The sequence below is a fragment of the Pezoporus wallicus genome, unplaced genomic scaffold (genome assembly GCF_028554395.1).
Source record: "Pezoporus wallicus isolate ANWC-B61680 ecotype Strahan unplaced genomic scaffold, APGP_CSIRO_Pwel_v1 contig_8693, whole genome shotgun sequence".
Taxonomy (NCBI): domain Eukaryota; kingdom Metazoa; phylum Chordata; class Aves; order Psittaciformes; family Psittacidae; genus Pezoporus; species Pezoporus wallicus.
This window is the reverse complement of record NW_026641814.1, coordinates 462,169-488,429: the sequence shown is the minus strand read 5'-3', so window position 1 is coordinate 488,429 and position 26,261 is coordinate 462,169. Positions and strand designations below refer to the sequence as shown.

Sequence of the window (26,261 nt, the reverse complement as noted above, 5' to 3'; positions counted from 1 at the left end):
GCGGAGCGGCCGCCATGACGTTTCTCTGTGGCAACGAGTGAGCATCCTCAGAACACCAGCGGCGCTGCCGGCAGGAGGGGAGGTAACGTGGGCCGCCACAGCCGCCGGCCGGGCAGCTACAGCCGCCGGCGAGGTTCCGGAGACCGGCAGCGCGGCGGGGCGCGGTCTCTGTCCCACCTTGGGTCGGGTTGGCTTCCAGGGCGCGGCACGTCGTGCCCGGACGTTCCCATCGCGTTTCTCTGCAGCATCCGGCCAGCCTCAGTTGCCGGTGAGGGGTGGCAGTGCGACAAATGCCGTGTATATTTGATTTAATTCTGATTTTTTTAAGGGTGGTTCAGGGAAGCCACCTGTGGGTGCCTCATCCTTGACAGCTCCGGGCGGGAAGCGGCTTGCCCCGCTCCTTATGCCCGAGGCGCTGGGCAAGCCGCTTCCCTCCCGGGGGTGTCCAGGAGGCGTAAAATATGCCTAAGCGTTGCTTATTTTATAAGGAAAACAGGGTAACCGCTATCTGTGGAGGTGAGGAAGCCACCTTGGGGTGAAATAAGCCCAATTCCTCCCTCCCGCGGCGCGACCCTGAGGGCCGGTTTCCTCAAGGCGTTCCCGTCTGTGACAGCCCATCATGTCGCGCACATGTCGGCTTGAGGAACGCTTTCTGGAGCCACGTGTTGTATTTAGTTTGGCAGCATACGGGTTATAAGGGTTGGTTCTCCGCTCGGCTTATAACAGGATGTTTTCTGGTGGCGGGTGCGTGTAATTATAACTGTTCAGTTAATTAGCTGTTGCAGGGAGCTGAAGTGGATTTAGCAGTACCCTCAGGCGAGCCTTCCTTTGCTTACTGGCATTTGGTAGAGATCTTGGTTGTTTATGTGTTTTCTAAGTGACACGTATTAAATGCAGCATGGTTAGGTATGATTCCAAAGTTGCAGCTGAAGAGTACACGTGGGTGTAGATTTGTAGGTAAGCATATGCCTTCTGACATTGCTTTTCTCCTTTCTGAGAGGTTTCCACTTCTGTGCCCCAGCATAAAAAAATAATATGAAATATTTTAACAATGTTATCGACCTTTCTGCTTTTACCTGGGGCTTATTGTATAAATTTCATCAGATGGTACTTCTCATCACAGCTGCTTCATGAATTCTCAGCCTTACTTCTGTCTAAACCAAGACTTGTCTACCACAAAGTCCCCCGTTGTGAGCTTGCTTCTGTTTTTTCCTTGGAAATACAAATTACAAGTGTGAAGGTTATAGTGGCATGTTATTTTCCACTCTAGCTAGCACAGTTCCCTAACTTTGAAGTAGCTTTGCTTGAAATCTAGTTAATATTACTGAGGTGGATTTGTCTAGGATTAGTACTTTAGGAAATTTTGAAAGTTTCTGACATTGTAACTTAATACCTGTTTGTGAGCTGATCATAGGTCTTTCCCTCATTGAATGTTCATAGCTTTATTTAGGATTTGTCTAAACATGTGGGTAGTATGTGCATTTGCTGAACATCTCTTGTGCAGCTGTGTCACGAGTATTCTCTTTCATACCTTTTTACATAATAAACATATCTGGTCCTTTAAAAAAAAGTTGATATTACAACCAATTCTATTTTATCAGTTGTTTTTTTGTTGCTCTAAAGATAGCCATGAGCCCAAAAGACTTCCTTGAACAGATTAGATCTTTACATTACATCCTGTCTGCTAACTGTATGTATAGTGGAGAAGTGATTCTTGTCTCGCCAGAAACAAGAAAAACAGACTAGACAAACTGTAAGCCTTTCCCACTTCGGTGTTCAGACTGTTAGGTGCCTAAATATATACACTGCAAGGAGTAGGCATTTCTGGGACTTACAACCTTTGCTCTGTTGGTGCTTAACTCCCTGAAGACTTTCATGCTGTTTGCCTGTGTAGGGCAATCCTGACTCTTACCCAAAGGACCAATCTTTGTGTTCAAAAATAGGAGTTTTACAGCTGGTATATGTGAATATGAGTCGAAGTATTTATGTAGTGCTATGTTACAAGTGTTTTATGCAAGACAGCTACCTAAGACATAGGCAAGAACACTGGAAATATTTGCTAATGAGCAGGCACTGTATAAGAGTACAACAAAACATAGTAAGCTTTTAGCAGTTTGGTATTTCTCATTGGTCATTAACCCACTTGCAGGTTCACCCCCAAGTTGAACAAATGACAGGTCAGCTGCTGTCCTGCTCAGTGGGGAAGAGGATCTTGGCAGATGGTTCCTCTTCCTCCTCTCTTAGAGGAGAGCCACTCTGTAACCCCAGTGTTCGTGCTTTACTAACTCTGCATTAGTCTTTATTAGCTCATTTGGTACATGGCCAAAGTGTGATAGACCTTATCAGAATGTATATTTTTGGTGAGACTATGAAGTGATCTTAATTTGAGGTCACTGTCCTGATTTCATATCAAAGCTTTCTATATGAACAACAGTGTCATTTCAGTAAGAAAATCTTACACGTACCAGCAAAAAGATTCCTCACAACTGCAGTGATCAGCAAAAAAAAAAAAAAACAACAAACAAAAACAGAGTGTAAAACTTGTATTGCACCAAGGGTGAACAGTGAGGAAATCCATGTGTTATGTGAAGGCATAAGCCTGCATTAGCCACAGCAGTCCTGTGGTAAAGCGTTGACAACATTAGAAATCATTCTAAATTATATTAACTGCAGTCTTACAAGATTGTTGTATGTTAGAAAATATATGCCGTTTGTTCTTCTCTTCCAAGCCTCTTTCCAAAAGACATTCTGTCTGAACAATGTATTTTAATATATGTGTTTTTTCCCTCTATATTGCTAACCTTGACATAGCTTCAGTTTTCTCTGGTCTCATCTCTCTCTCTGTTCCTTTGTAGGTGGGGTTTTTGGTTTTCTTATTTAGGTTGTGGTGGGTTTTTTTTGTTTGTTTGGGTTTTTTTTGTTGTTGTTTTTTTTTTGTTGTTGTTTTTTCAGGTGGTCAAAGCTGCTGGCTTTAGTTCCAGTTAAGATTAAGTGAAGTGTTTGTAGGGAAAAAACTGCCAATAGTTTGTTTCTGTCATAGAGGTGGTGTAACAAAACACACAGCTTGGGCAGATAAGCAATTCCTGCCCTGAAGGCTTTAAGGATATAAAACAAACAAAGTTAAATAGGAGAATGAAGTGCCAAATCTTGAGTGAGCTGTTGCACAGCCTTCATGCAAATCCTAGTTATCAGCAGATCCCTGAGATTTGGAAAAACAAAAGCAGACTCGAAGAGGAAGAAAGAATATTGGGAGACAAAACAATCTAGGTTGAGCAATACTGTGGTTGTTTTTTCCCTGGGTAGAGTAGGGCAAGAAGGATTCAAAGTCATCAGTGACAATATAGAATTACAGTCACGTGCTGGTAATTGAAGTGGAGGCATTTGAACAGTGACATGGTCTGTAGTTATAGGTAATTAAATGTACCTCTGAACTTCAGACCATGAGGTATATCACATTGACTCTTAGTGCAAAACTGCCTGTGTGTGAACACGTCAGATTGATTTGATTTGAATGATTCGATTGATTTGAATCAAATAATGAAAATGTCTGAGTATTCAAAGTAATAATGTTTATGCTTCTGAACAAGTCATTCTTTGAAAAGCATTGTAGGAAGAAATGGTGGTGTGGTTTGACGCTAACTGGCAAATAAGTACCACTCAGGAGAAAATTATTTTGGCTGTGTGGAGCAAGAAATCATAAAGCTGTATAAATATCATGAAAATGATGCTTTACATCCATGAGTCAATTCTCAACATATTACTCAGTTTTGTCCTTTACCTGGAAGGGCTAAGAGGGAACATGGTATATTTTCAAAGTGGTCAGTCAGGTGTCATAGTAAAAGCTGTAATATTCTTGTTTTTTTTTTCTGCTGATATTTGTTCAGACTGATCTGCCTTTTGAAATACATGTGCAAATAATGTCCTGAGTCAAAATAAAAATGAAGAGACTAAATTTGGTGTTGATGCGTCACAGGTGTTCTTTACATCCACTTCTTTCAGTCAAATTAGTCATGAAGGCATCTGCTTTGATTAGTTGTCCTGCAGTTTTACACATCTATGCTTTCTCATGACTGCATCATATTTTGCAATTGATTAGTGTAACAATTTATATTCAGTTACACAGTAATAACTGAACTTTCTCTTGTAAAGCAAACCAAATAATCTTACAAGCTCACAAGCCACGTGCCTTTTTGAAGACTTAGTTCTACTAGACCGGTAACAGGAAATCAACCAGTATGTTGTTGCAAATGAATTTTGCACAAGATATATGTAAGAGTTAGTAACAAGGAGAACCAGTAACAAGGTGATGACATGAATTTGCTTTTGTCATCCATTGCAGTTTTGAGCACAGTTATCTGTAAAAACTGTGTCTATGCCTCTCCCTTAATTAATTTTTTCAGAAATGCTTCATAATAACAGTAAAGTTTTTAAGTTCTGAAACAGCAGATTTAATTTCTGGAAGTTTGAAAACTATTAGTCTAATTAAAAGCATTTTGCTTGCTTTTATGTGTGACACTTTGCTTTGCTAATTAATTAAAAGCAATTTGCTTGCTTTTATGTGTGACACTAGATAAGATGTTGGCTCATGTATGAGTGATAAAATATGTATTTAGTAATCAGCCACCTTTAAACTGTTTTTTAAATATTGAGGGAAAGAGAGGCATCCCACTAAATAGATTGAGGTTCTCATTTTACATTATTTAATAGAACACAGCCTCCATTTTAATGTGGAAAAAGCTAGAAGATTCACGAGTTGGAAATGAATGATGTAATGTGTTTCAGTAAATGATGTGTACTCTATTTCCATGGAAGTTACTTTTTTTCTAAACTGAAAATAATCTTTAGTATTTTCATCTCTTCAAAGGTTCAGGGGTGTCAGGTCAGATTTTCTATACTGCACTATTAGATGTTGCTTTATGGTAAAGGAAGAGTATGATTACAAAGAGTTCCCTGCAGAAAGGAGTGCCTCTGCATGATCAAAACTTAGTCTATTTGTATATTACCTGATGCATTGATACATCTGTAGCTTGGCTGATTCCAAACTGCTGTTTCAAAGTCCCCATACTAAGGGTTGTTGTTCCCTTAGTTGATAAGTTTATTGTTGGAATAACAAGATCTTTTGTCAAATTAGTGCTACCCCCAAAAAGCTGCAAAAACTATTTTTTTTTTCATTCCTACCCCCTGCCCCCCCCCCCCCCCCCCCCCCCCCCCCCATTAAGCTGCTTTATTATAACTGATATTTCTGTCTATAGTAAATGGCTGAAGAATACACTGAGGGTTTAGTGAGGGGCAGGGCAAATAACTCGTAGTGCATCCCGGTAGTTATGTTGGCCTTGTTCTCTAAGCAGCTCATAGTAAGCAAAGGTACAGCTGCAGTTTAAGCTGGTTCCCATACAAGACTGTTCCTTGAATTGATTATTTCTTACTTGAACATATATAAAATGGGCCTTATTCAGGATTGCAGCTAATTGTCAGTATATTTTTGTGCTAATGAATGTCATTAAGCAGTTAACTTTCTTTTGGAAGGCATGGGAGAATTTCCTGGCTCTTCTCTAAGTGGTCAATTCTGAAGATGAGGAAAAAGTTTATTTAATTTCTTTGTTCTTAAATACTGTTAAATACAGTTGGCTAATGGAGGAATTTGGATTTAAACTACTGTGGGTTCTTTTCACGTGCAGCCTGCACTCTTGGATAACTCCAAGAAATGAGGCAGTGGGAACTGGGAACAGTTTTGGGGAGGGAGCGAACTATAGAATCAGTTAAAAGTTAAGAGCTGAATCAAGGAGATTCTGGTGTAAGTATCTCTTCACGTTGCCCTTAGTGGGAGCCTACACTGTATTAACAATATGCACAACCCTGTTATTAGATCACTCATAACTTACAGGTATAAGTACAATAATTTGATTAATCTTTTCGTACTGCAGTATATCTATGTTCATGCTTAGAACTTCCAACTTGGTTTTACAGTGCTTGCTTTCTATATCACCTCTCTTTGCTTCCATCTATTCTTTCTTCCTTTTCAACACTGGAATCCCTTAATAGTGCCCTTCCTATGGTTTTGGTTGTCTGGGTGGTTTGTTTCATTTTGTTTTTTCCCTAGAGGTACAAGTTCCTTTCTGAGTTTAAGTTACATTGGAATTTGTCTCTTGCTCTGTATGTGTTGGTTTTTCTGTTTAACTATGCACGAATTTACCATTGTGTAAGAACATATATGAAACAACCTTTGTAAACTGTAGGGTAAAGAGGTGTAAAGAAGACTTGGCAAGAAAGTCCTGGGATAAAAAAAGTGTTATAATTTAGCTATCTGTGTTTTGTTTTAGATTGTGATTTGGAGTCGTGGAGAATTCGTGGGTTTTCCAGAATGGGAGAAAGGACAGATTGTACAAAGTCGCGTAGTTCACTGGCTGAATACAGCCCAGTGAATAAATCAGACAGGACAGATCCAAGTGACTGCTGTGAAATGCAGGATGGAAACCAAAATACAATGCAACTGAAGAAAGAAATATCTTTGATAAATGGGATAAGCCTTATAGTAGGCAACATGATTGGTTCAGGTATCTTTGTCTCTCCCAAAGGAGTTCTCATCTACAGCAAATCTTACGGATTGTCACTAGTAATTTGGGCAATTGGAGGGATTTTTTCAGTCTTTGGAGCTCTGTGCTATGCTGAACTTGGAACCACTATTACGAAGTCTGGAGCCAGCTATGCATATATCTTGGAATCTTTCGGGAGCTTCATCGCTTTTATCCGTTTATGGACCTCACTCCTAATTGTTGAACCAACTAGCCAGGCAGTTATTGCCATCACCTTTGCTAACTACATAGTTCAACCTTTCTTCCCTTCTTGTGATCCTCCATATTTGGCTTGCCGTCTCATAGCAGCTGCTTGTGAATGTAAGTATTTCCTGAAATTTACTGTGGTAACTTTTTTCTTCAGGGTTAAGTTTTATTAAAGCAAATCCTACCCAGTCTCAGAGTTGCTGCATACTGAACCTGCAGTGGTTTGAGTTACAGTGGGAAAACAAGAATTCCCAACACATGAATTACTTGCAGGTATTCAGTCAATGAATTATCATTTTCTCATTTGGGAAAGGTGTTTAACTCTTTCAAGTTTACTTGCATGGCAAAAATGGGGGAAAAAGTTTGTTTTCCCTCAAAGGTATATCCAGTCAAACCTGAAGGTCCTCTTGGTCTGGTCTAAGACTTGCTGTAGAATAGCTCTTGTGCTATAAATTCTGGTGTAAAATATTTTACAACAGCCTCTCAATATAAACATACATAAATACTTAATGTGGTAGGATTTCAAAAGATCATTTATTCAGGATTATTCTTTATCTGATGATTAACTGTACCTGTTGTAAAGATGTTTTGAAAAGCAGCATTTTGTGTGCACATAAAACATTGAAACGTTTCTAATCAGCCAGTTCTGTTAGTCAGTATAGGGGAACAATGTCCACCTGCTTCAAATGAGGACTGTTCTGCTGTATCAAAAGCATGAAACCATGATTGCACTGTGTGTGTCTTATTTAATTTTAGGTATTTCCTAAAAGTATTTATGTGCATATTTTACATTTCCAGTGTAGATGTAGAAAGATAATGTGATGTCCTCTACGCATGTTGCTCAGAGAGGGGATTTAGCACCATTCTCATTAGTGGAGACATGTGATGTCAAGATTACTATCATACAGGTGGAACAACTTTATTTAACAGTCCATTTTATGGTTTAACTGCTTGTTCTGTCCCGCTCTAGGTGTTAGTGCTGAAACTCACCTCTACTCTACAACTTCATTTAGCTGTTCTGTTAAGCCCTGTGCTTCTCCCTGGCCTGACAGGATTTGTGTGTCAAATCTTTAGCTCTAGATATGATTAGTAATTTATTAATGAAGTTGCTGGGAGTGGAAGGCTGAACACTGGTTAAGTTACAGATTGTGTGTGAGAATTGGTGGGTTTGTTGCGGGGTTTCTTTTTGTTCTTTTTTAAACTGTAGCAATAACAATACTAGATCTAGTGTGAGATCAGTGTTACTGATAAGTAATGCTGTATAAAACTCATTTTGGCAATGGAGGTGGCATCTGGTGCTGCAGAAGTAAACTTGGCAGTTTGCTAAAGTTCTCAGGGACTTTAAGGAGCAAAACAATAATTAAGTTGAGGAAAACAAGGGAGAATAATTGTAATGAAAGAGGGAGGAGATGTGGCTTATTCAGTTTCTTAATTATAAGTTTTTTTAGATACCAGAGACAAAGTAGCATTTCATCTGGGGACAGACCAAGCCCTAACTCACTAAAATAAGGAATTAATAATGTTACTTCTAATGAAAGCTGCTATAAAAAAAAAAAAAGGCTGAAATAAACCCTGTGAGCAAATACGCCATAGATATTACTAATCATGAAAACTCAATAGCAGAGACCAAGCAGAGTTGTTGTTTTTCCTGAGAGCTTTTTGGCAGCTGCAGCAGCCCTGACTTGAAATTTGATGCGATGGTTTTTTTTCCCCTCATCATGCCAAGCCCAGTGGAATCTCATTCAGCTATTCCACTTGGCTGGACTGGTATAACAGTGCCATACTTTTGAGATCATTACCTTTCTTTTGTTTTCTTTTATAAATTATTACTTTTCTATTTGGTAACTATGCTAAGTACATTTTTATCTTAATATTATCACATTAATCTCGGTTATGGGAAAGGAAATGATATATCACATCTTTTCATTTACTCTTGATTGCTACTTCCTTTACTCCTTAAACAATCAAGTTTAGTTTTCATTTAGATGCATATTTAAAATACATAGTGCAAGAAAACTGTTCGGAGATAAAAAGTACAGTAGAAAATAACCACTGTTTTACTAGCTAGAGAAAAACCTGAGATTTGGGGGTAATACTTAAACTTCCTGGTAAGAATGAATAATGTAATTATAATCTGGATAACAAATACATGTATTTTGTTCAGTAAACTGAAGATAGTGAATCATATTCTGTATTCAGCATTTGAGTTCAGGCAGAGGTTGGCTGGCTCTCCATTAGAGGAACAAGTAATAAATGCAAAAGCAAAATGTTGAAAGCCATGAGAACAACGTATTTAAACAATAGTTTGAAAAGTGTTTATTGGGGAAGTTGATCATGTGAGTAAGTTTAGTCAGCCACTGTTACTAAAATATTTGTGAAAACTGTTGAAATGAGTCTAATTTCAAGTTCCACTACAATCTTGTGAAATAGGCCTTGACACTGTTTTTGGATAGAGGGAGAAATACACTCAGGATAGTCATTACTTACTACCAGTTCTTAAAAATACAGATTAATATCACATTAGCTGTAATGTTATTTGATCAGATCTGTTTTAACTTCACTTAGTAATGCAGTTTAATGCAACTGGAAAAGATTATTGAATTGCCTGTGACCATATTCAGTATTGCAAAAACTCCATGGATGTTGAACTCAGCCTAACAGGGGAGGATAAACTTTCTTAAGCACTAGCCTGCTTGCCTAAAGGAATTTCTAGGTAATCTTTAATTTATCAGAACAATATTGATATATAAATATTAATTAATTCATTTAGTGGTTTCTTTAGCTTCAAGGTAGTTGCAGGGTGCAGCTGATGAGGCGTAGTGTTAAGAAAATGGGCATATAATCAGAGTAGGGGAAGTTCTTCCATCTTTTGAAACATTAGGTTTAGAACATCTGTTTCCTGCTGTTTTGTTTAAAAATGTATTTTCAGTACCAATGTGTATTTTGCTGAATTTAACCTAAGTGTTAGTATAACATGTAAGTGTATATTTAGATTGCAATTTAAAATCTTCAAATAATGGATTAAACCAAATATTGTTCAAATAGTAATTTAATTTGTCTTTCTTTTTTTTCCCCTCCTCCCCTTCACAGGTCTTCTAACGTTTATAAACTGTGCCTACGTTAAATGGGGAACACGAGTACAGGATATATTTACTTATGCTAAAGTTACTGCTCTTATTGTCATCATCATAACTGGACTTGTTAAAATATGCCAGGGTAAGCTTATAAAATTAAAGCAAAGGTTTGTATTTATCAGTTTAACTGGGTAGCTAAAGACTGTAAAAAACCTCTGTATGTGTTCTTAAATGCCTTGGTAGAGCATAATATAGCCACTTTGAAAACACCAGTAATACCAATGTTAGGCATTATCATGATATTATATCATGAGAAGCTATCCTATCTCAGTTGACTTTGAACTGGGTAAAAGAAGGTAACTGATTGCTCAGCAGTGTTGTGGAATTTACAGCCTGCAGTATAGAATAATAGAGGAAATGAAAACAGCAAAATACAGAGCTAGCAAAATACAGTGGGAGCAGAGGAAGCTGTAGATTTCTGTAGGGAACATAGTGCTTTACAATGAGATCAACTGATTTTTCATCATCCCCCCCATGAATTTTGTGCAAGTCTGGAAGTGACTAAATTAAAGTAAAAATAAATTTGTAAGAACATGCCAGTAGGTCTCTGAAACCTCAGCTCTTTTTTGTTCATATCCTGAGTTCTCTTATAGCTGTTGAAAATTAGAAAGTTGCTGGGGTTTGGATTTTTTAAAATTTATTTTTATTTGATTTGTGTGTGTGTTGGCAATAAGCATTCAAGTTGGAGGAATTCTGAATTCAGTTTTGTTCTTAGTCCTTGCTTTAGGGAGAATTTATTGGTGTGTTAGCTTTAAAAAAATTATTCTGCTTTCAAAGCTGCCATAAAGGTCTTTCCTGGCAGTTTGTGTCCTTTGTTCTAACCAGTTATTGTTGAAAGTCCATGATCAAGATAATTATTCTGAATGGAACAAGAGTATGTGAGCAGCATGCTAGGATGCTTAATCCTTAGTACGTCTGTCCGTCCCTTGTTTTGTAGATACTGAGCTTGTTCACTACTTATTTCCTTGACATTGTCTCCATTTTCTGTTTTTAACTCAGCAGTTACTCTGCCTATGTCTGTGCAATAGCACATGTCTGATGAGGATAAAAAGTGGGGAAGAGAAATAAGTGAAAATATCCTAGAGGCCAGAAATACTTCCCTGGCTCGTTTTGATGAAGTCTAAATATTTCAGGATGCACAGTACAGGGCACGTTTTGGAATTACATAGTAACTCACCTTTCTCTATTGGGTGGTTTTGTTCACGTGTGCCTGTATATGTAAATTAGTCTGAATATATAAAAAAATGCCATTGATGAGTTTGTCTTGACTTGCTTAAAGTCAAAAGATAGCACAAGTTCTCACAAATGCTGGTGCAAAAGACCCATGCACTTTTAGGTTGGGAAAATTTTATCATGTAATAATAGTATTTTATATTCTGTTAATTGCTCTTGGTTTTCTATTTTTCAAAGGTGAAACTTAAAAATCTATTTAGTTACTGGGTTTTTTTGTTGTTTTTATTGTCATCCAAAACTAACTAATATTTATTTTCTGAACAGGCTAAATGATTGAAAACTTAGAAGTATGTAGAAGGACAGAATAGATTGTAAATATATATGTTATATAAAATACCCTTAGCCTGAGTCATTGCCGGTTGTTTGTAGCTTAGTCTGTACTTAATGTTCATGAATTTATTGTGCCATTATGGACAAAGCGTTTTATTATAGAACAGTATCATGCACAGAGCATAATTTTTAGTAGTTTAAATGCCATGCTTATTGTCATGGCTGACACACAGAGTAGAACTGGAAAAAGTTTAATAAGCACTTTGAAGGAATTAGTATTTCTAAGGTTTTTTGTATCTGTGTGCCAAAATGAAGAAAAAAATATTACTAGCTTATTTTATTATCCTACACCTCACTGCATCTTTTCCACACACAGGACATTCATCGCACTTTGAGAACTCTTTTGAGGGATCCTCTTTTGATATTGGAGACATTTCCCTTGCACTCTACTCTGCCTTGTTCTCTTACTCTGGTTGGGATACACTCAATTTTGTAACAGAGGAAATAAAAAACCCAGAAAGGTAAGCAATTTGAGCTTTCTAAACCTGAATAGTTCCCAAATTGCTTGTTTTGTGGCTGTTCTGAGCTTATACAAAAATGCGTAGAACTGCTCTGTACTTGATAAGGCTGTGAACAGCTACTAGTGAAGATTCATTAGTTTTAAATGCCATTAAAAAGAAGGCAGGGGCAGGGGGAAGGTGAGAACATCTGCTATTTATAGGCATTGTTCTTGTAACAGTTGAAGCTGATGAAGTGAACTTCAGATTTCAGCTTTCTATGTTGTCTGTTTTTGGGAATAATGAGATGTTCCAGACTTATATAAAATTACTCCAAGAATTAAATGTTTTGCATATTCACTTGATTCGTAGTACCCTCATGCTTGTCCAGTCAAAAGCTACAATCCAGAAATCAAATTTGAAAGAGACCCTTGGCTTTAATCTTAGGTGATGCAAAGTCCTTAAAATGCCATTCCAAGTTAATTTCTAAGTGCTTTTCTAATTACATTTCTTCTCTTCACTGAGATTCACAGGTCTCTTACTGTGAGTGTACAACCTGGAAGGAGAGTCAGAACTCCTAGTTACTAATTTACTGATTTATATGGGGGGGTTGTTGTGTGTGTTTTTCAGCTTCCGCAGCACCAGACAGCACCAGCTGGAGTTCTGGGCCTCTTGAAATTTTTGAGGAAACTTCCAAAGTGCATTTCATTTTTCTGCTTTGTTAGTTTTTTATTGTTACTGAAAACCATGTTCATGGCAAATGCTCATCCAAGTCACCATCCTGTGTTTGATTTCAAACTGGGCAAATGTGAGAGTAACACTCAGTTCTGCTTCCGCTTTTGGGACATTTGAATATCCCTGTGAGCTTTGGGGAAAAATAAGGTTGAGAAAAGCCAAAGCCTAAAATTGAAAGTTTGCTTCTGGTCTGCAGTTTATCCCTGTGTTGCTGCAGACTCAGGGCTGTGAGTTTATCTCAGTTTTGAATTAAATCATGCCTGTTTAGATCTAGAGGTTTTCATGTTACTCTAGACTTCTTCTGCGCTACTTTCTAGATGTGTTTGCTAGTAAGGAACACCACATCTTGAGATTCACAGCTGTGTAGCAATTTTGGATCTGCCCTCTGCATCTCTGTTTTCTGCAGTTGCACCACCCAGATAGTTTTCTGCAGTGAGTATAGAGGAGAAGACTGGGGGTTTGGTTTGGTTTAGGTGATCTCCCTGCATCATTTGTAGAAGTAGGTGCTAGAACAACAGTAGCATTCCTTAAGGAGAATAAATACAGTGGCTCAGAGCTCTGCCCTGTGTGTTCTAGTTGTGGTAATTAACATGGCCAGTAGGAAATAATTTAAAGCATGTAAATTTGAAGGCTGTTATGGGTCTGGAAACTCTGAGGCTAGGGTGCTTGATGAGCCCTTGCGCAGAATCCATTTTTAGGCTTAATTTAGGTTTTAAGTTATTGCAAAATCTTAGATTTCTTTCCCAGTATTATACATTAGAATTTCTAGTTTTGACAGAAATAAAAGTCTGCCAGAGATACCTGTTTTGAAATCTTTATTCCGTTTTTTGTTTTTTTTTAATCTCTTAAGGTAAGGAATTTCAATAAGTAAGTTTATTCTGTTACTAATGTATTTTTTCGCCTGGGTTGTGGGTTTGGTTTTGTTTTTATCTTACAGGAACCTGCCCCTGGCTATTGCAGTGTCTATGCCAATTGTGACTGTTATCTACATTATGACCAATATAGCTTACTATACAGTTCTGGATGTTGAAGCCGTTCTTTCCAGTGATGCTGTGGCAGTGGTAAGACTTTTCGATTTTTAGGGATGCATTTGATTTTGAGAAACAAACCAGGAAAAATCCCTAGTTTCCTGATTACAAAACAGCTGAGGACAAAAGAGCTCATCATGAATAATATAATCTTGAAGTTCATCTTCCAGTTTAGCCTGTTATAGTTGGAAACAAGTGTTTCACTTGGAACACCTAAAAATGATTCCTGGTTGAAGCAAACGGTTGTACTGCATGATAACTGGCTGTTATCTTTCTTGGCGCTGTACAGATTCGGTGGGAGAGTTGGGAAAAAGGTGACTACTTCAGTGCATCTTTGAGTGCCATTTGATCAATCCAGTTTACCCTGATGTGCTCATATTGAAGAGCGGACTTGCTTTGCTTCAGCGTGCCCTCTTCCTCAGTAAATGAGGAATGTGGGAGGCTGTGTTTTAGCTGTTCTTCTTTGGCATATAGCTTAGTGATGATGAGTGTCTTTCTTCTAACTGAATTCAGCCAGAATTTCTGAAGTTACTCTTAGACCTTTTGGGTATTACTTCTCTTCTTTCGTTTGGCCAGTCACTGGTTTCTTTTCTGAAGAGGAAAATCTGCTTCTCTTTGGCTGCTGGTGTCGTGTCCCTCTTGTTTTCTCACATTGACGCCTTCCACTAAGGTTCTTTTGGATGAAATGCACATTTTAAACTTTATCATGGAAGAAATCTTCATTGGGCCAGGCAGTTGCATTTAGAAGAGAGCTGGTTAGCTTGCTTTCTTGGAGATAGCACTTCTGTTGCCACTTAGGTTAAAGTCTCTGGCTTTGGAGGCCAAGCTGAAAACCTGAGCTAGAACTCAAAAGAGTGCTACGTAATAATCTTCATTATGAGGAAGGTAAGAGACTTTGGAAAACACTGAACTCTTGTTCTACAGCTAGTTATTGAAAATGCTAAGAACAGCATGAACACCTGAGAAAATTTAGATCTTCAGGACCTTCATGGAGACATAAAAGAAACTGTTTTATTGTTGGAGCTGGCACCTGTAATCTTAATGTGGACCATGTAGAAGTGACATGTCATATGCAGTGGGCATGCAGTATATTAATGGAGTAAAGTAATGCTGTTTCCAGTAAGAGCTGTAAAATTTTATTGAGTGACCTCAAGATGAAGAGAGAATTTCATACTGGACCCTGCACTGCACTGGTACGTTCTTCTTCCAGAAAAGGCATTGCCAATAATACAAGGAGACAATTATGTCTGTTTGAGTAGAATCAATCAACAGGATGGTGCTTGAAGCAAGAATTACAGGAAACCTGAATGTTTAAATTGCTTTCTTTTGCACCGTTAACAAACTTCTGACTCTGTTTCAGTTGATGTGCACTCTCTTTCCTTTATTTAACATATATATGATGTTAAATCTAATTTGGTCAAACTTGAACGTTTGTCGTACAGTATCTTGACAAATGTAATTACGGCAGCGGAAAGAAACTTCATCTACTCAGTGGCTTTTTTGCATGTGTGGTTTCCTGGTTGCCATAAATCAGAGCTTCTTTGTTTCTTTTAGGAAGTAGCTCCTTAGAGGCCTGAGAAGCTAAAAACTGAGAAAACAGACTGTAGTTTTTACTGCCAAATCATACTGTTATGTGGAAATGTATTTATACTCTGCCTTAAGAGAAAAGTCAAAGCAGAATTCACTGCACTTCCGAGATACTAGTCAGATTGCTTGTAGATATTCATTGTTCTGTACAGCTTTCAGGGTAAGAGTATGTTTTACCAGGTGCTGAGGTCAACAGAAAGGACACTTGACACCAACAACAGTAGGCTTATTTTACTGTCTATGTCAAGATAATACAGAAGTAATGCATTTTGCTAAAACAATAAGCTTATTATACTCTAGTTTTAAGCATCAAAACAAATAAGCAGGGTAATGCACCTAATCGTTACTACACAAGGCTAATTGTAGTGAGAAAGCTTCATCACCAGTTGCCCTTATTATGCAGATATGCAGTCACTGGGGAGCCCCGGTTGCAGTGAGGATTTGAAGAACCTGTCCTGGCAGTTGGGAGGTCCTGCATAGCGCATCCACTTGTAGATGAGGTCTCCAAAGTTGCTGCAAGAGGGTCCAGCTTTTACATAGTTGAATAAACACTGGCAGAACTTCAAGTGTGGAAACACCCTCCCTGTTGGATTCCACCCAAAGCCTGGCCAGGACTTAAGGAGGAGCCCAAGGGAGTATCTCCATCTATTTCAGCTTTGACCACATATTTCTGAACAAGAGAGTATCTCTTATCTATTTTTTCAGCAAGGTCAGACACCTGATTTCATGGCCTTGCAGTATGTCTCTAAATAAAGAAGGATTATTCTGCTGGTTACTATTACACAATAAGCATTACAGCAAAGCTTTCATAGATTGGCGTATTCATACTAAAATAGATAATACATTGCATATATGATTAATACTGTGCATTTTAGATGTATACATTGTTGGGGTGTGGGATTCATCCAGAGGTCAGCTTTGCTTCCAGACCAGTTGTTCAGGCCTCGGTACTTCAGAGTATTACAGAACTGAGTCTGGAAAAGCTCACATGTGATAGGATCTTGAAATGAGCTACATAAAGAGGCTTTGTAGCTGCCTTTTAAGCCTAATAGATACATCTCATACGTTTGGCATATAGTTTTCTGTAAGCTTCTTACTCATGTTAGTCTACATTCTGTCTGCATTTATACACCTGATCAGTACCATTTAGTGCTTTGCCAGCCTAGCATGTGTTCACAGCTCCATATCCTCTGCGTGTAGTCTGACAGTTTTTGTGTGCTTCTAAGAGCACTTTTTGTGTGCAGTTAAGTGGTGAAATAGTTTTCCTCTTGTGATTCGTAACATAAATGTGGGTCTTTCTAATTATCTCTGTGCCTGAATTGCTGGTGTGAGGCAGTATCATGTGTGTTTTATTGTGGCAGCTTGTGTAGTGGTAGTTCCCACTGCTTTTAGTTTAACCTGTTTGTATAGAACAGTTGTTCGAGCCTTTAAAAAGACAAAAAAGTGTTCTTGCAAACCAGTCACAAGTTATCAGCAAATGATCATGAGATCAGACTAACCCAAGATAAAAATAAAATGTCAAATCAGTCATTCATATCTTGAAACAAAGCTGTAATTCAGTTTTGACCATTCTTCTGGGAGTAATGTAACATTTTAGTCATGATGAAATAAGGGCAGTTCAGCTGAGAAGTGCACTGCTGGAAACTTCTTCTTTCATTATTATTCCTTGTTGATGGTTTGGGAAAAAAATCCCCAAACCAGTCAGAACAAAGGGGAACAATTCCAGGTGCATGTCTTTCTGCAGTGTGCATGTATGTGTATATCTTACATGTCCAGTGAATGGGAGGGCATAAAAGGTCTTTATCTGTAATTGCAGGTGCGTATCATCCACTAAATTCTGTTTCCTAGCTGTTAGAAGCAGTTATAGTTCAGGTCTGGACTACAGGACTTGTCAGACTGTAGCAGAGATGACAATTTAATGTCTTAATCCTTCTTGCTCTTTAGACTTTCTCAGAAGAAACCTGAGAAGAAATCCATCCCCATAGCGGTGGCTTTCTCCTGTTATGGTGGACTAAATACTTCTGCTATAGCTGCCTCCAGGTAGGCTCCTCTGTCATCCTCCGCACACCCTTGCAAATGCTCCAGTCTTTTCCCTATTGCCAGCTCATTTGTTTTTATAAATGCACTACTCCCAGAAGTAGTGGTAGTTAAAATGGAATTGGTTAGGTGCTCAGTTCAGAGCCCAGGTCTGCCTCATTTGTGGAGGATCTGTGATTGTACAATTGCAGTTTTAGCAGAAAGCAGGCACTAACTCTTCTCCCTCCTTTTTTTTTCCTCTTGATACAGTGCACGTGGTGTATGTGCTTGATAATTTGCTTTTTCGTACTTCCTTCTGACCTTCCTTCTTATTCAGAATAATCTTCTGACATATTCACACGGTTGAATGCTAATTGTAGCCAGTTCTGCTTATGCTTCAGTAACGCTTCCTGCAAGAGACACTGTAGAGGGTATAGCTCAGCTCTGGAGAAGACATTTCTTGGCATCTGTTAAAATGGGAGTGTTGAAGGATTTATAAATGTGTACTCTGAAGTGCAAAGGTGTGTTTATTGTCTGAGTAGTAATACAGGAACTTGGCTGATTTTGATGTTAGATGTGTGGCTAAAGTGTGTCAGAAGACACCTGCATAAAGGCAGGTGGGTCTGTACTTGTCATGTTAAGTTTGTTGGTGTCACCAGAAAGTTTAGCTAAACTTAAGTACCCTCGACTTCGTTTTGCTGAAAAATCATTTTGCAGGCTTATCTACTTGGCAAACCAAGCTGAACTTTTTAGAACATTATCGATTAAAATACTCTTTTGCATTACCTACTTAGGGAAAAGTTAAGCTCTTGAAGTTAATGCTCCATCCCTTGCTCCAAACCACAGTGTTAGAAAGTACATCAGAAATGAGTGTTTGGTAAAGGCTGTCACTAGGTTATTCTCTTTTGAGATGTCTGACTTGTACAGATCTAGGGAAATTAATTATTTAGACTTTGAGCTGGATTAACAGTTGTTATACATCATAAGGCTTGCATTCAGAATACATTGAATCTATAATATCTTGATTTGCATACAATTTCTGGCAGTGATACCATAGCTTTGTCTTAACTCTTTGTGGTTTTAACATCTCATGGGAATGATTGCTGCTTTCCAGGATGTGTGTAACGGTATTAGTATATCTTAGAAAGATAAGGTATGCGTTATAGCATGGAAGTGGTCTTTGAGTTAGTCCCACATCTGGCATTCCACAGTGGCCTGTTACTGGATGTTTCAAAAGGAGATGGGGGAAACTTGCAAAGAAGAAGTGAACCTGCCTTTTGGGAGAAGAAGTTTCTTCAAATGATATATGAGCTAATTTGCATCATGCAGCATAAGATTACATTCATACGTTTTCTCTCTCCTCTTTAGCTGTTAATATTACTTATCTAAATGCTTATCCTTTAGGCAACTTTACTAACATCTTAATTCTATAACATCTTGTTAAGTGAATTCATCTTAACTTTCTATATTAAAAAATGCTTTGAAGTTTGATGTCTAGTAATGTCACTTATTATTTGACTTTGGAAATCAGGAGTCCAAGTTTAAATCATCCTTTAAAGTATCACAACAACTGCATGTTAAAATCTTGTCCTCATTCTCGTTGTGGAGAAGTTGTCTTAATTCATTCACTGGATCATTATGAATTACGTTCTGCTTTGGGAGACCGAGTTTTACAGAGCTGTATTTAGATCCAGCAAGGATCTGAAAGAAGCATTGTGGGTTCTAGTAATTCTTTATTTTTGAGCAGCAGAAATCTTTTATATACAATAATGTAAACTTATGAGTTGCTTGTTCAGTTTCAATTGACTGAAAATGGGTAATTCATGGTATACAGAACACATTTCTTATGGCATTGTCTTGCTAAATTGATGTTCTGATGAACCTTTGGTAGGATTTCCATTGAAGTGATTATATGGTTTTACACTGTCCTTTAGCAACAGGAAATCCTATCTGCCTTTGCTGATAAAGATGGAACAAATTTTACTTTTTAGTGTAGATGATGGTATATGGCTAAGCAGAGTTGGATTCTGAACCTTAACCTGGATAATGTGCTGAACAAAGCACTTTGTCACCTCTGATAAAAGACAAGAAACTTTGTCTGGCCAAGCTTTGGTTTATGTCAGTAAATTTTTCTGCATTTTATGGTTTAAAGATTGACATTATATGAAGGGTGTTGCCTCATGAAAGTCAATCAGTCATTTCACAAAACAAATCACCCCACTTTATTAAGTCATTTTGTCTTTTTTTTGACATACAGAAACATTCAGATAACAGATCATAATGCACTGCTCTGGGTGATCTTGTTCCTGGAGTAATGAAATCAAAATTTGACAAAATCCAGAAAACTTTACAAACAGAGGCCAGTTCTGAATGTTGATCGACTTTGACTGAACTCCTTAGTTCATGAATCTTATGAGGAAGACCAGTAGTCTAAAGGGGAGGTCAAAGGGGAGGTGTTTTGAAATACTAAAATATTAAAAACTGAAGAAAATTTTTGTAATAGAAAAGACAGATCTGCAGAAAGCTGAACTAGAATATATACTTTTTGCATCTGAGGAGCTGAAATTGGTATGCAAGAGAAAGCTAAGAAAGTGATTAGAGAAAGGTTCATAAAAAAGATTAGATTACTACTACCTCCTGAGGTATAAAATGTTCTCATACCCACAGAGTCTTTGGAGTTTGTTTGAATATCGTTTATACATAAGCATATACCTTTATGTTTCTATAAATAGTTATTTCATGCTGTCTAATGTAGACATAGTCCTTTTGGTACCATGACTGTTACTTTGGAACATAGTCCCTTTGGTACCATGACTGTTACGTGGAAGTAATTTAGCTATTGGTAGGTAGAATTGGGATAGGAAGGCTTTCACCCACATCTTTTGGACACAGCATGAGTGGTTTTTTGCTTAACTCCAAACATGATAATGTTCAGATACGTACAGTGCTCAGACCAAGATGGAATTTGGAATAGCTGCCAGTCTTCATGTGTTAAGTTTCTTGATTTTTTTCAAACATTTTGTCTGATATTCTAAGTCTCTGTCCCTTTTTTTCTCCACCCAGGAGGCTGAGCAGAGTTGACAAGGACAATATTTTGCAAATTAGTACCCATTTTTATTATAGGTCCCAGGTCACTGGCAATCGATGACTTCTACCATTTGCTGTGAAACTTTGATGCTGCTGGCTTTGAGGTTTCAGAGCTCTGTGTCAGAAGGTCACTGCAGTTGGCCTGCAGTATTGTCAGGCAACACTAACAAATGACTGCTACTCAGATACTTGCTCTGTCATTTGCCATGTTGTGAGACAGAGCCCAGAGGCCCTGATGGTGGAGCTAAAGGAAAAGGTGTTGCTTAGGGAATCGAGAAAGAGGGAAAATTAAATAGATTCCTAGAATCTAGGAATCTACAGTATAGAGTCTACATCAGGAATAAGCAGTAGGTGTGATGGTGGCTACGTTGATAATCTGCAATGTGGCACTATCCTTTTTGTATATGTAATAATGTTGTTCTTTATTCTCTGTAGTCGCTATGTCCCACTTGAGATGGGTAGCTCAGATAATAAAACATACTAGGTTTGGTGAGAAAATTATAAAACCTTTTTGTTTTCCTTTGTGAGGAGAAAATGTGAGTTCAGGTGGTTGGCCAAGGAAGTTTGTGCTTATTTAGAATCTATAAATAAATAAATAAGCTGTGTGCTTCTTTGTATTGCGTTATGGATTGTCCATACAATAACACTATTTTTCCATACAAACTTATTACAAAAGCTCTGATGTCATTATTTTATGTATGCTTTGTTGTAGATATTTTCATGTTTCCTTTCTTTTTTCCCTTTCATCAGACATTTGCTGACCAGGTATTTGGTATCTTCAGCTGGACAATTCCCATTGCTGTAGCCTTTTCTTGTTTTGGTGGACTTAATGCTTCAATTCTAGCATCATCAAGGTAGTGCATACCTCTTTCTGTTTGACAAACGTTTATAAGTATTTTCATATGTTACTGTTATGCTCATCTGTTTATGAGAGTAGCAAAAATTGTTGGGTAACCGAAACTATAATGAGTAGCCACAATAAAATAACAGACCTAAATAAACCTCTGTGCACGTGTACATACACCTGTAACACTGCCTTACTTTCCCAAAGCACACCTAGGTGTATGTAGAGTACAATTAAAGATCAAATGAACGTTGTCTGTGTGGTGAGTCCTCAGGCCTTCTGATTCTTCGGATTGAGCTATCTTCCATTTTCATTTATACAGTAATTCCTGCAACTTCTTATTTTCAAATGTATTTACTTAAGACTTACTTCTAAAATCAGTGTCTTTAAGGTTTTTTTTTCATTAAAAAGTTTTAAAGGTTGTTGCTGCTATTAAGCTGCAGCCAAAAAGCTGATGATACAGTACAGAAACTTGCCTCTGAACACTGATTATGGATGTGACTAATGAGAGTTTTAAATAGATTAATTCAGGCATTTTAAGATTCTTCTTGTCCATTGAATCTATGTGCAATGCCTCTGTACTGAGAACAATATGAACATGATCTGGTGAAGTACTGAATACAGAACAATTTGCAGTTGATAATATTTATTATTTATTTAATAAATTATTTTGACTGGTATTGTCCTTTGGTTTTCTGCAATACATTGTCTCTCATCTGTGGCATCAACAACTGTTTTCTGGTTTGGGTTGGGTTGCTTTTTTTTCAGGCTGTTTTTTGTAGGATCTCGAGAAGGTCACCTTCCTGATCTGTTGTCTATGATACACATAGGCAGGTTCACACCTGTGCCAGCACTGCTCTTCAATGTAAGTTACTACTGCTTTTCAGCTATTCAGATGTGACTATAGGAACTATTTAAAAGAAAACTTAAAATCATGAACTTCAGATGTAGAATAGAATCATAGAATAGTTAGGGTTGGAAATTAAGGTCATCAAGTTCCAACCCCCCTGCCATGGGCAGGGACACCTCACACTAAAACCATGTCACCCAAGGCTCTATCCAAACTGGCCTTGAACACCACCAGGGATGGAGCATTCTTCAGGCAACCCATTCCAGTGCCTCACCACCCTTAAAGAATTTCTTCCTTATAGCCAATCTAAACTTCCCCTGTTTAAGTTTTAACCCATTACCCTTTGTCCTATCACTACAGTCCCTAATGAAGAGTCCCTCCCCAGCATCCCTATAGGCCCCCTTCAGATGCTGGAAGGCTGCTATGAGGTCTCCACGCAGCCTTCTCTTCTCCAGGCTGAACAGCCCCAATTTTCTCAGCCTGTCTTCATATGGGAGGTGCTCCAGTCCCCTGATCATCCTCATGGCCTCCTCTGGACTTGTTCCAACAGTTCCATGTCCTTTTTATGTTGAGGACACCAGAACTGCACACAATACTCCAAGTGAGGTCTCACAAGAGCAGAGTAGAGGGGCAGGATCACCTCCTTCGACCTGCTGGTCACGCTCCTTTTGTTGCAGCCCAGGATAGAGTTGGCTTTCTGGGCTGTGAGCGCACACTGCCAGCTAATGTACTGTCATCAAGATGATTTCTGAGAGAGTGATTTTTGAGGCATAAAATTGTGCCAAACACCAGACTGTAAGATGGTACTTTAAGTCAAAAAGCAGCATAAACAATAAGTTCCAAACTTCTGTTGTTCAGCTCACTCTTTTTTCTGACAGTGTGTTATGACCCTTATATACCTGGCTGTGGAAGATGTCTTCAAGCTTATTAATTACTTCAGTTTCAGTTACTGGTTTTTTGTTGGTCTGTCCATTGCTGGGCAATTATATCTGCGTTGGAAAGAACCAGATCGACCCAGGCCTCTTAAGGTAGTATATATTTATTACAGAATTGTTTAAAATATCTGTCTTCCACATAATGTAAAAGTACTGTCTAAAATCTGGACCATACATAGTATGTCTAAAGATTACAAATTGAACAGGACATAAAACATTACTTCCATTTTCTATTGTGCTGTGAAAGCCAGTTTGTCTGCTAGATGAGAATAAGTGATTGTTGTAATAGTGTATTCTTTTATTGCCCATTAGTTCAATCAGTAGCCCTTCTCATCAACTGGAGAATGTCTGAAAAGGTTAACATAGTAGTTAGCTTTTTCTCTTGGATTAGTGATCTCTAATTAGGAATGCTAAAGTTAATTGATTCTGTCAATGTGGAACACATTTCATACTGATGGCGTTTCAGTTCAATGTCTGATCCTCTTAACCATCTTCTTGTAGTTTAACTTGATGCTCTGCATGAGAAAGTCATTCTTGTTTCCTCAGTTTTATTTGATTTATCTAACAGCACTTTGTGCTGCTATGCAGTTTCTGGCAGCACAGCAGAGTTACCACACTTGATTACTTCTGCAATTTTTAGCAGCAATTCTGTTCAAGAATAATTCTGCAATTTGCTTATGGTTCCAAATAGCCAGATATAAAAGAGGAAGAGCAGGTAGTTTCACAAAGGGTAGAGAGGGAGAAGTCTGTAACTGTCACCAAAATGTAACTGCAGACGACAGATATTAAAACATTCTGTTCTGTTTTTCTCTCTCCAGCTGAGTGTGGCTTTCCCAATAATATTCTGTATATGCACAGTATTTCTGGTGGTAGTGCCACTCTATAGTGATACTATAAATTCGTTGATTGGAATTGCCATTGCTTTATCTGGAATTCCAGTCTTTTTCTTGGGAGTCTATTTACCTGCATCAAGGAGACCTCGGTTTGTCAACAAGATTTTAGGTAAGTTTCTTTATAGACAGAGGTGTTAGGAAAGAGGAAAATTAAATAAGTGAATCTCAGTTTGTTGATGAAAAATGTTGTGATCAGGTGACCCCAACCAGCAGCTAAGTACCCACAGAGTCACTTTCTCACCACCATCCCTCCCAGCAGGATGAGGGAAAGAATAGGAAGAACAAAGGTGAGAAGACTTGTTGGTCAAGATAATGACAGTTTAGTAAGTGAAGGAAAGAGGGGAAGAAAACCTACTGCTGCAAAGGCAATAATCGCCACCTCCCACAGGCAGGCCTGTATGCAACCAGATTCCAAGCAATGGTCACCTTTTGGGACACCTTCCCACTTCTTCCTCTACCTGTTTTTATATCTGAACTAGAAAATGTATGGCCTGAAATACCTCTTTGCCTAGTTTGGGTCAGCTGTTCTGGCCATCTCCCCTTTGAACTTCTTGCCCATGCCTATCCCCATTCTTCTGCTTGAGGGAGGGCAGAAAGGAAGGGGAAAAAAGTAAAAAGCCTTGATACTGTGCAAGCATTGTTTAGCTATAGCCAAAACATTGGTGTGTAAAACTGTTGGAGCCACAGATCCAAAACACAGCACCATATGGGCCACTGCGAAGAATGTTAACTGCATCCCAGCCAGAGCCAGTTAAAGGGGTATGCTGATTTATATATATATATTACATGCTGTGCCAGTGAGGGGCAGAAGAAGCAGGGAGGAAGCAGAGACAGGACATCTGACCCAAACTAGCCAAAGGAGTATTCCATGCCACAGCACATCATGCCCAGTATAGAAACAGGGGGGAGTTACCCTGAAGGGATTTATCACTGCTTGGGTCAGGCTGGGTATCGGTCAGTGGGTGGTGGGCAGTTTGTATCATGTGTCACTTGTGCTTATTTATTGTTTTTCTTTTCCTTTTTAGTTTATATTCTCTCCCCGTGTTACTTCTCGTAGTAGTAGTAGTAATTTTATACTACACCTTAGTTACCAGACTGTTCTTACCTCGGCCTGTGCGATTTACATTCTTTTGATTTTACTCCCCATCCCGCTGGGAGGGGAGCAGAAGGGGGAGTGAGCGAGCGGCTGCGTGGTTGTGAGTTACCAGCTGGGCTTAAACCACGACAATTTGGCAGGGTGCCAACAATAAAAATACTCTAGGATATCAACAGAACAAATCTAAACATTATTTGTTTAAAAAAAAAATGTGTAGAAAACAATATTCTGTAGTAACTTTTATAATTTGTTTCCCTGAAGAGGTGAGGCAGCATTCTTGACAGCTAGTTTTCCTTAGTCAGATGCATATTGTGTAGTTAAGAGTTGAGATAGGTGGCAGTTCTGATTTATCTCCAATCTCCTATGCAGGTGCAGTCACACGAAACATGCAGCTGCTCTGTTACTGTGTTCTAACAGAGATGGACCCAAGTGAAGAAAAGAAGTTATAGATCAAATCCAACAAATATTTCAAAGCCATTACAAGAAACAGAAGGGAGGCTAAAGCAATTATGACAACAAAAGGGAAGAGGTGGGACTGGAAAAAAACAAAACAAACAAGAAAAACTGTTCCCAGTGATCTTTCAGAAACACTGAAACTGTACTTCCTTGCAGTTGGATTCCCACACAGATCACACCCTCGCCTCACCCTTCTGAACTGTGGCATGTTTCAGGGCATGGTTTTTTTTTCTCATTGGATATTGATTACCTGCTCAGTTCAGGCACACAAGTTATGCGTCAATACTGTTCCTTTTCCAGAATTGGTATTCAAATGATTAGAGCTAATAGATCAAATTAGATTTTTGCAGAACCAGGTGGTGAAGTAATGCATTTGGTAAGTTAGACTGAAAACCACTTTGACTCAGAAGACCAAAAGCCGTTTCCAGTTTAATTCTATGGATGCTTGCATGAAATTATTTGCTGTGCTCAGTTTTCATCACAGAAGATACCTGGTCACAACAAACTACCTTATTAGTCACTATAGCAGAAAAATGAGCTAAAGTTGTGCTACATTATTTAAAGACTGAACCAACTTTCTCCCTTGAAGATAAGTATTTTATTCCATATGCTGTGTGGAAGTGTGCCAAGTGTGGCAAGGACATAATCAAGAAAGCACCTTGGCACTAAAGATTTGATTAAAGGTTGATGATTCTTTCCTGTTAGCTTGTTAGCACATGGTCAACTTCTGTTAGGCTTTATGAAAATTTCAAAATTAAAATGGTGTTTGAAGCTTGTAAGCGTTTGTTTCTGAACTTTTTTCAGTAAGCACACATTGTGTT

At 38.3% G+C, this 26,261-nt stretch overlaps 1 protein-coding gene across 1 annotated transcript; it reads left to right on the top strand.

Annotated features, from left to right (window-relative positions):
* SLC7A6 (solute carrier family 7 member 6) lies at window positions 1-26,219 on the top strand. Its single transcript, XM_057425424.1, has 10 exons — window positions 1-182; window positions 6,321-6,893; window positions 9,870-9,995; window positions 11,793-11,937; window positions 13,586-13,709; window positions 21,117-21,220; window positions 21,979-22,075; window positions 22,939-23,088; window positions 23,814-23,997; window positions 25,354-26,219. Exons 2-10 carry the CDS (start codon window positions 6,362-6,364, stop codon window positions 25,431-25,433), a joined length of 1,542 nt encoding a protein of 513 aa, XP_057281407.1. The 5' UTR covers window positions 1-182; window positions 6,321-6,361; the 3' UTR covers window positions 25,434-26,219.
* The last annotated feature ends 42 nt before the right edge of the window (window positions 26,220-26,261 follow it).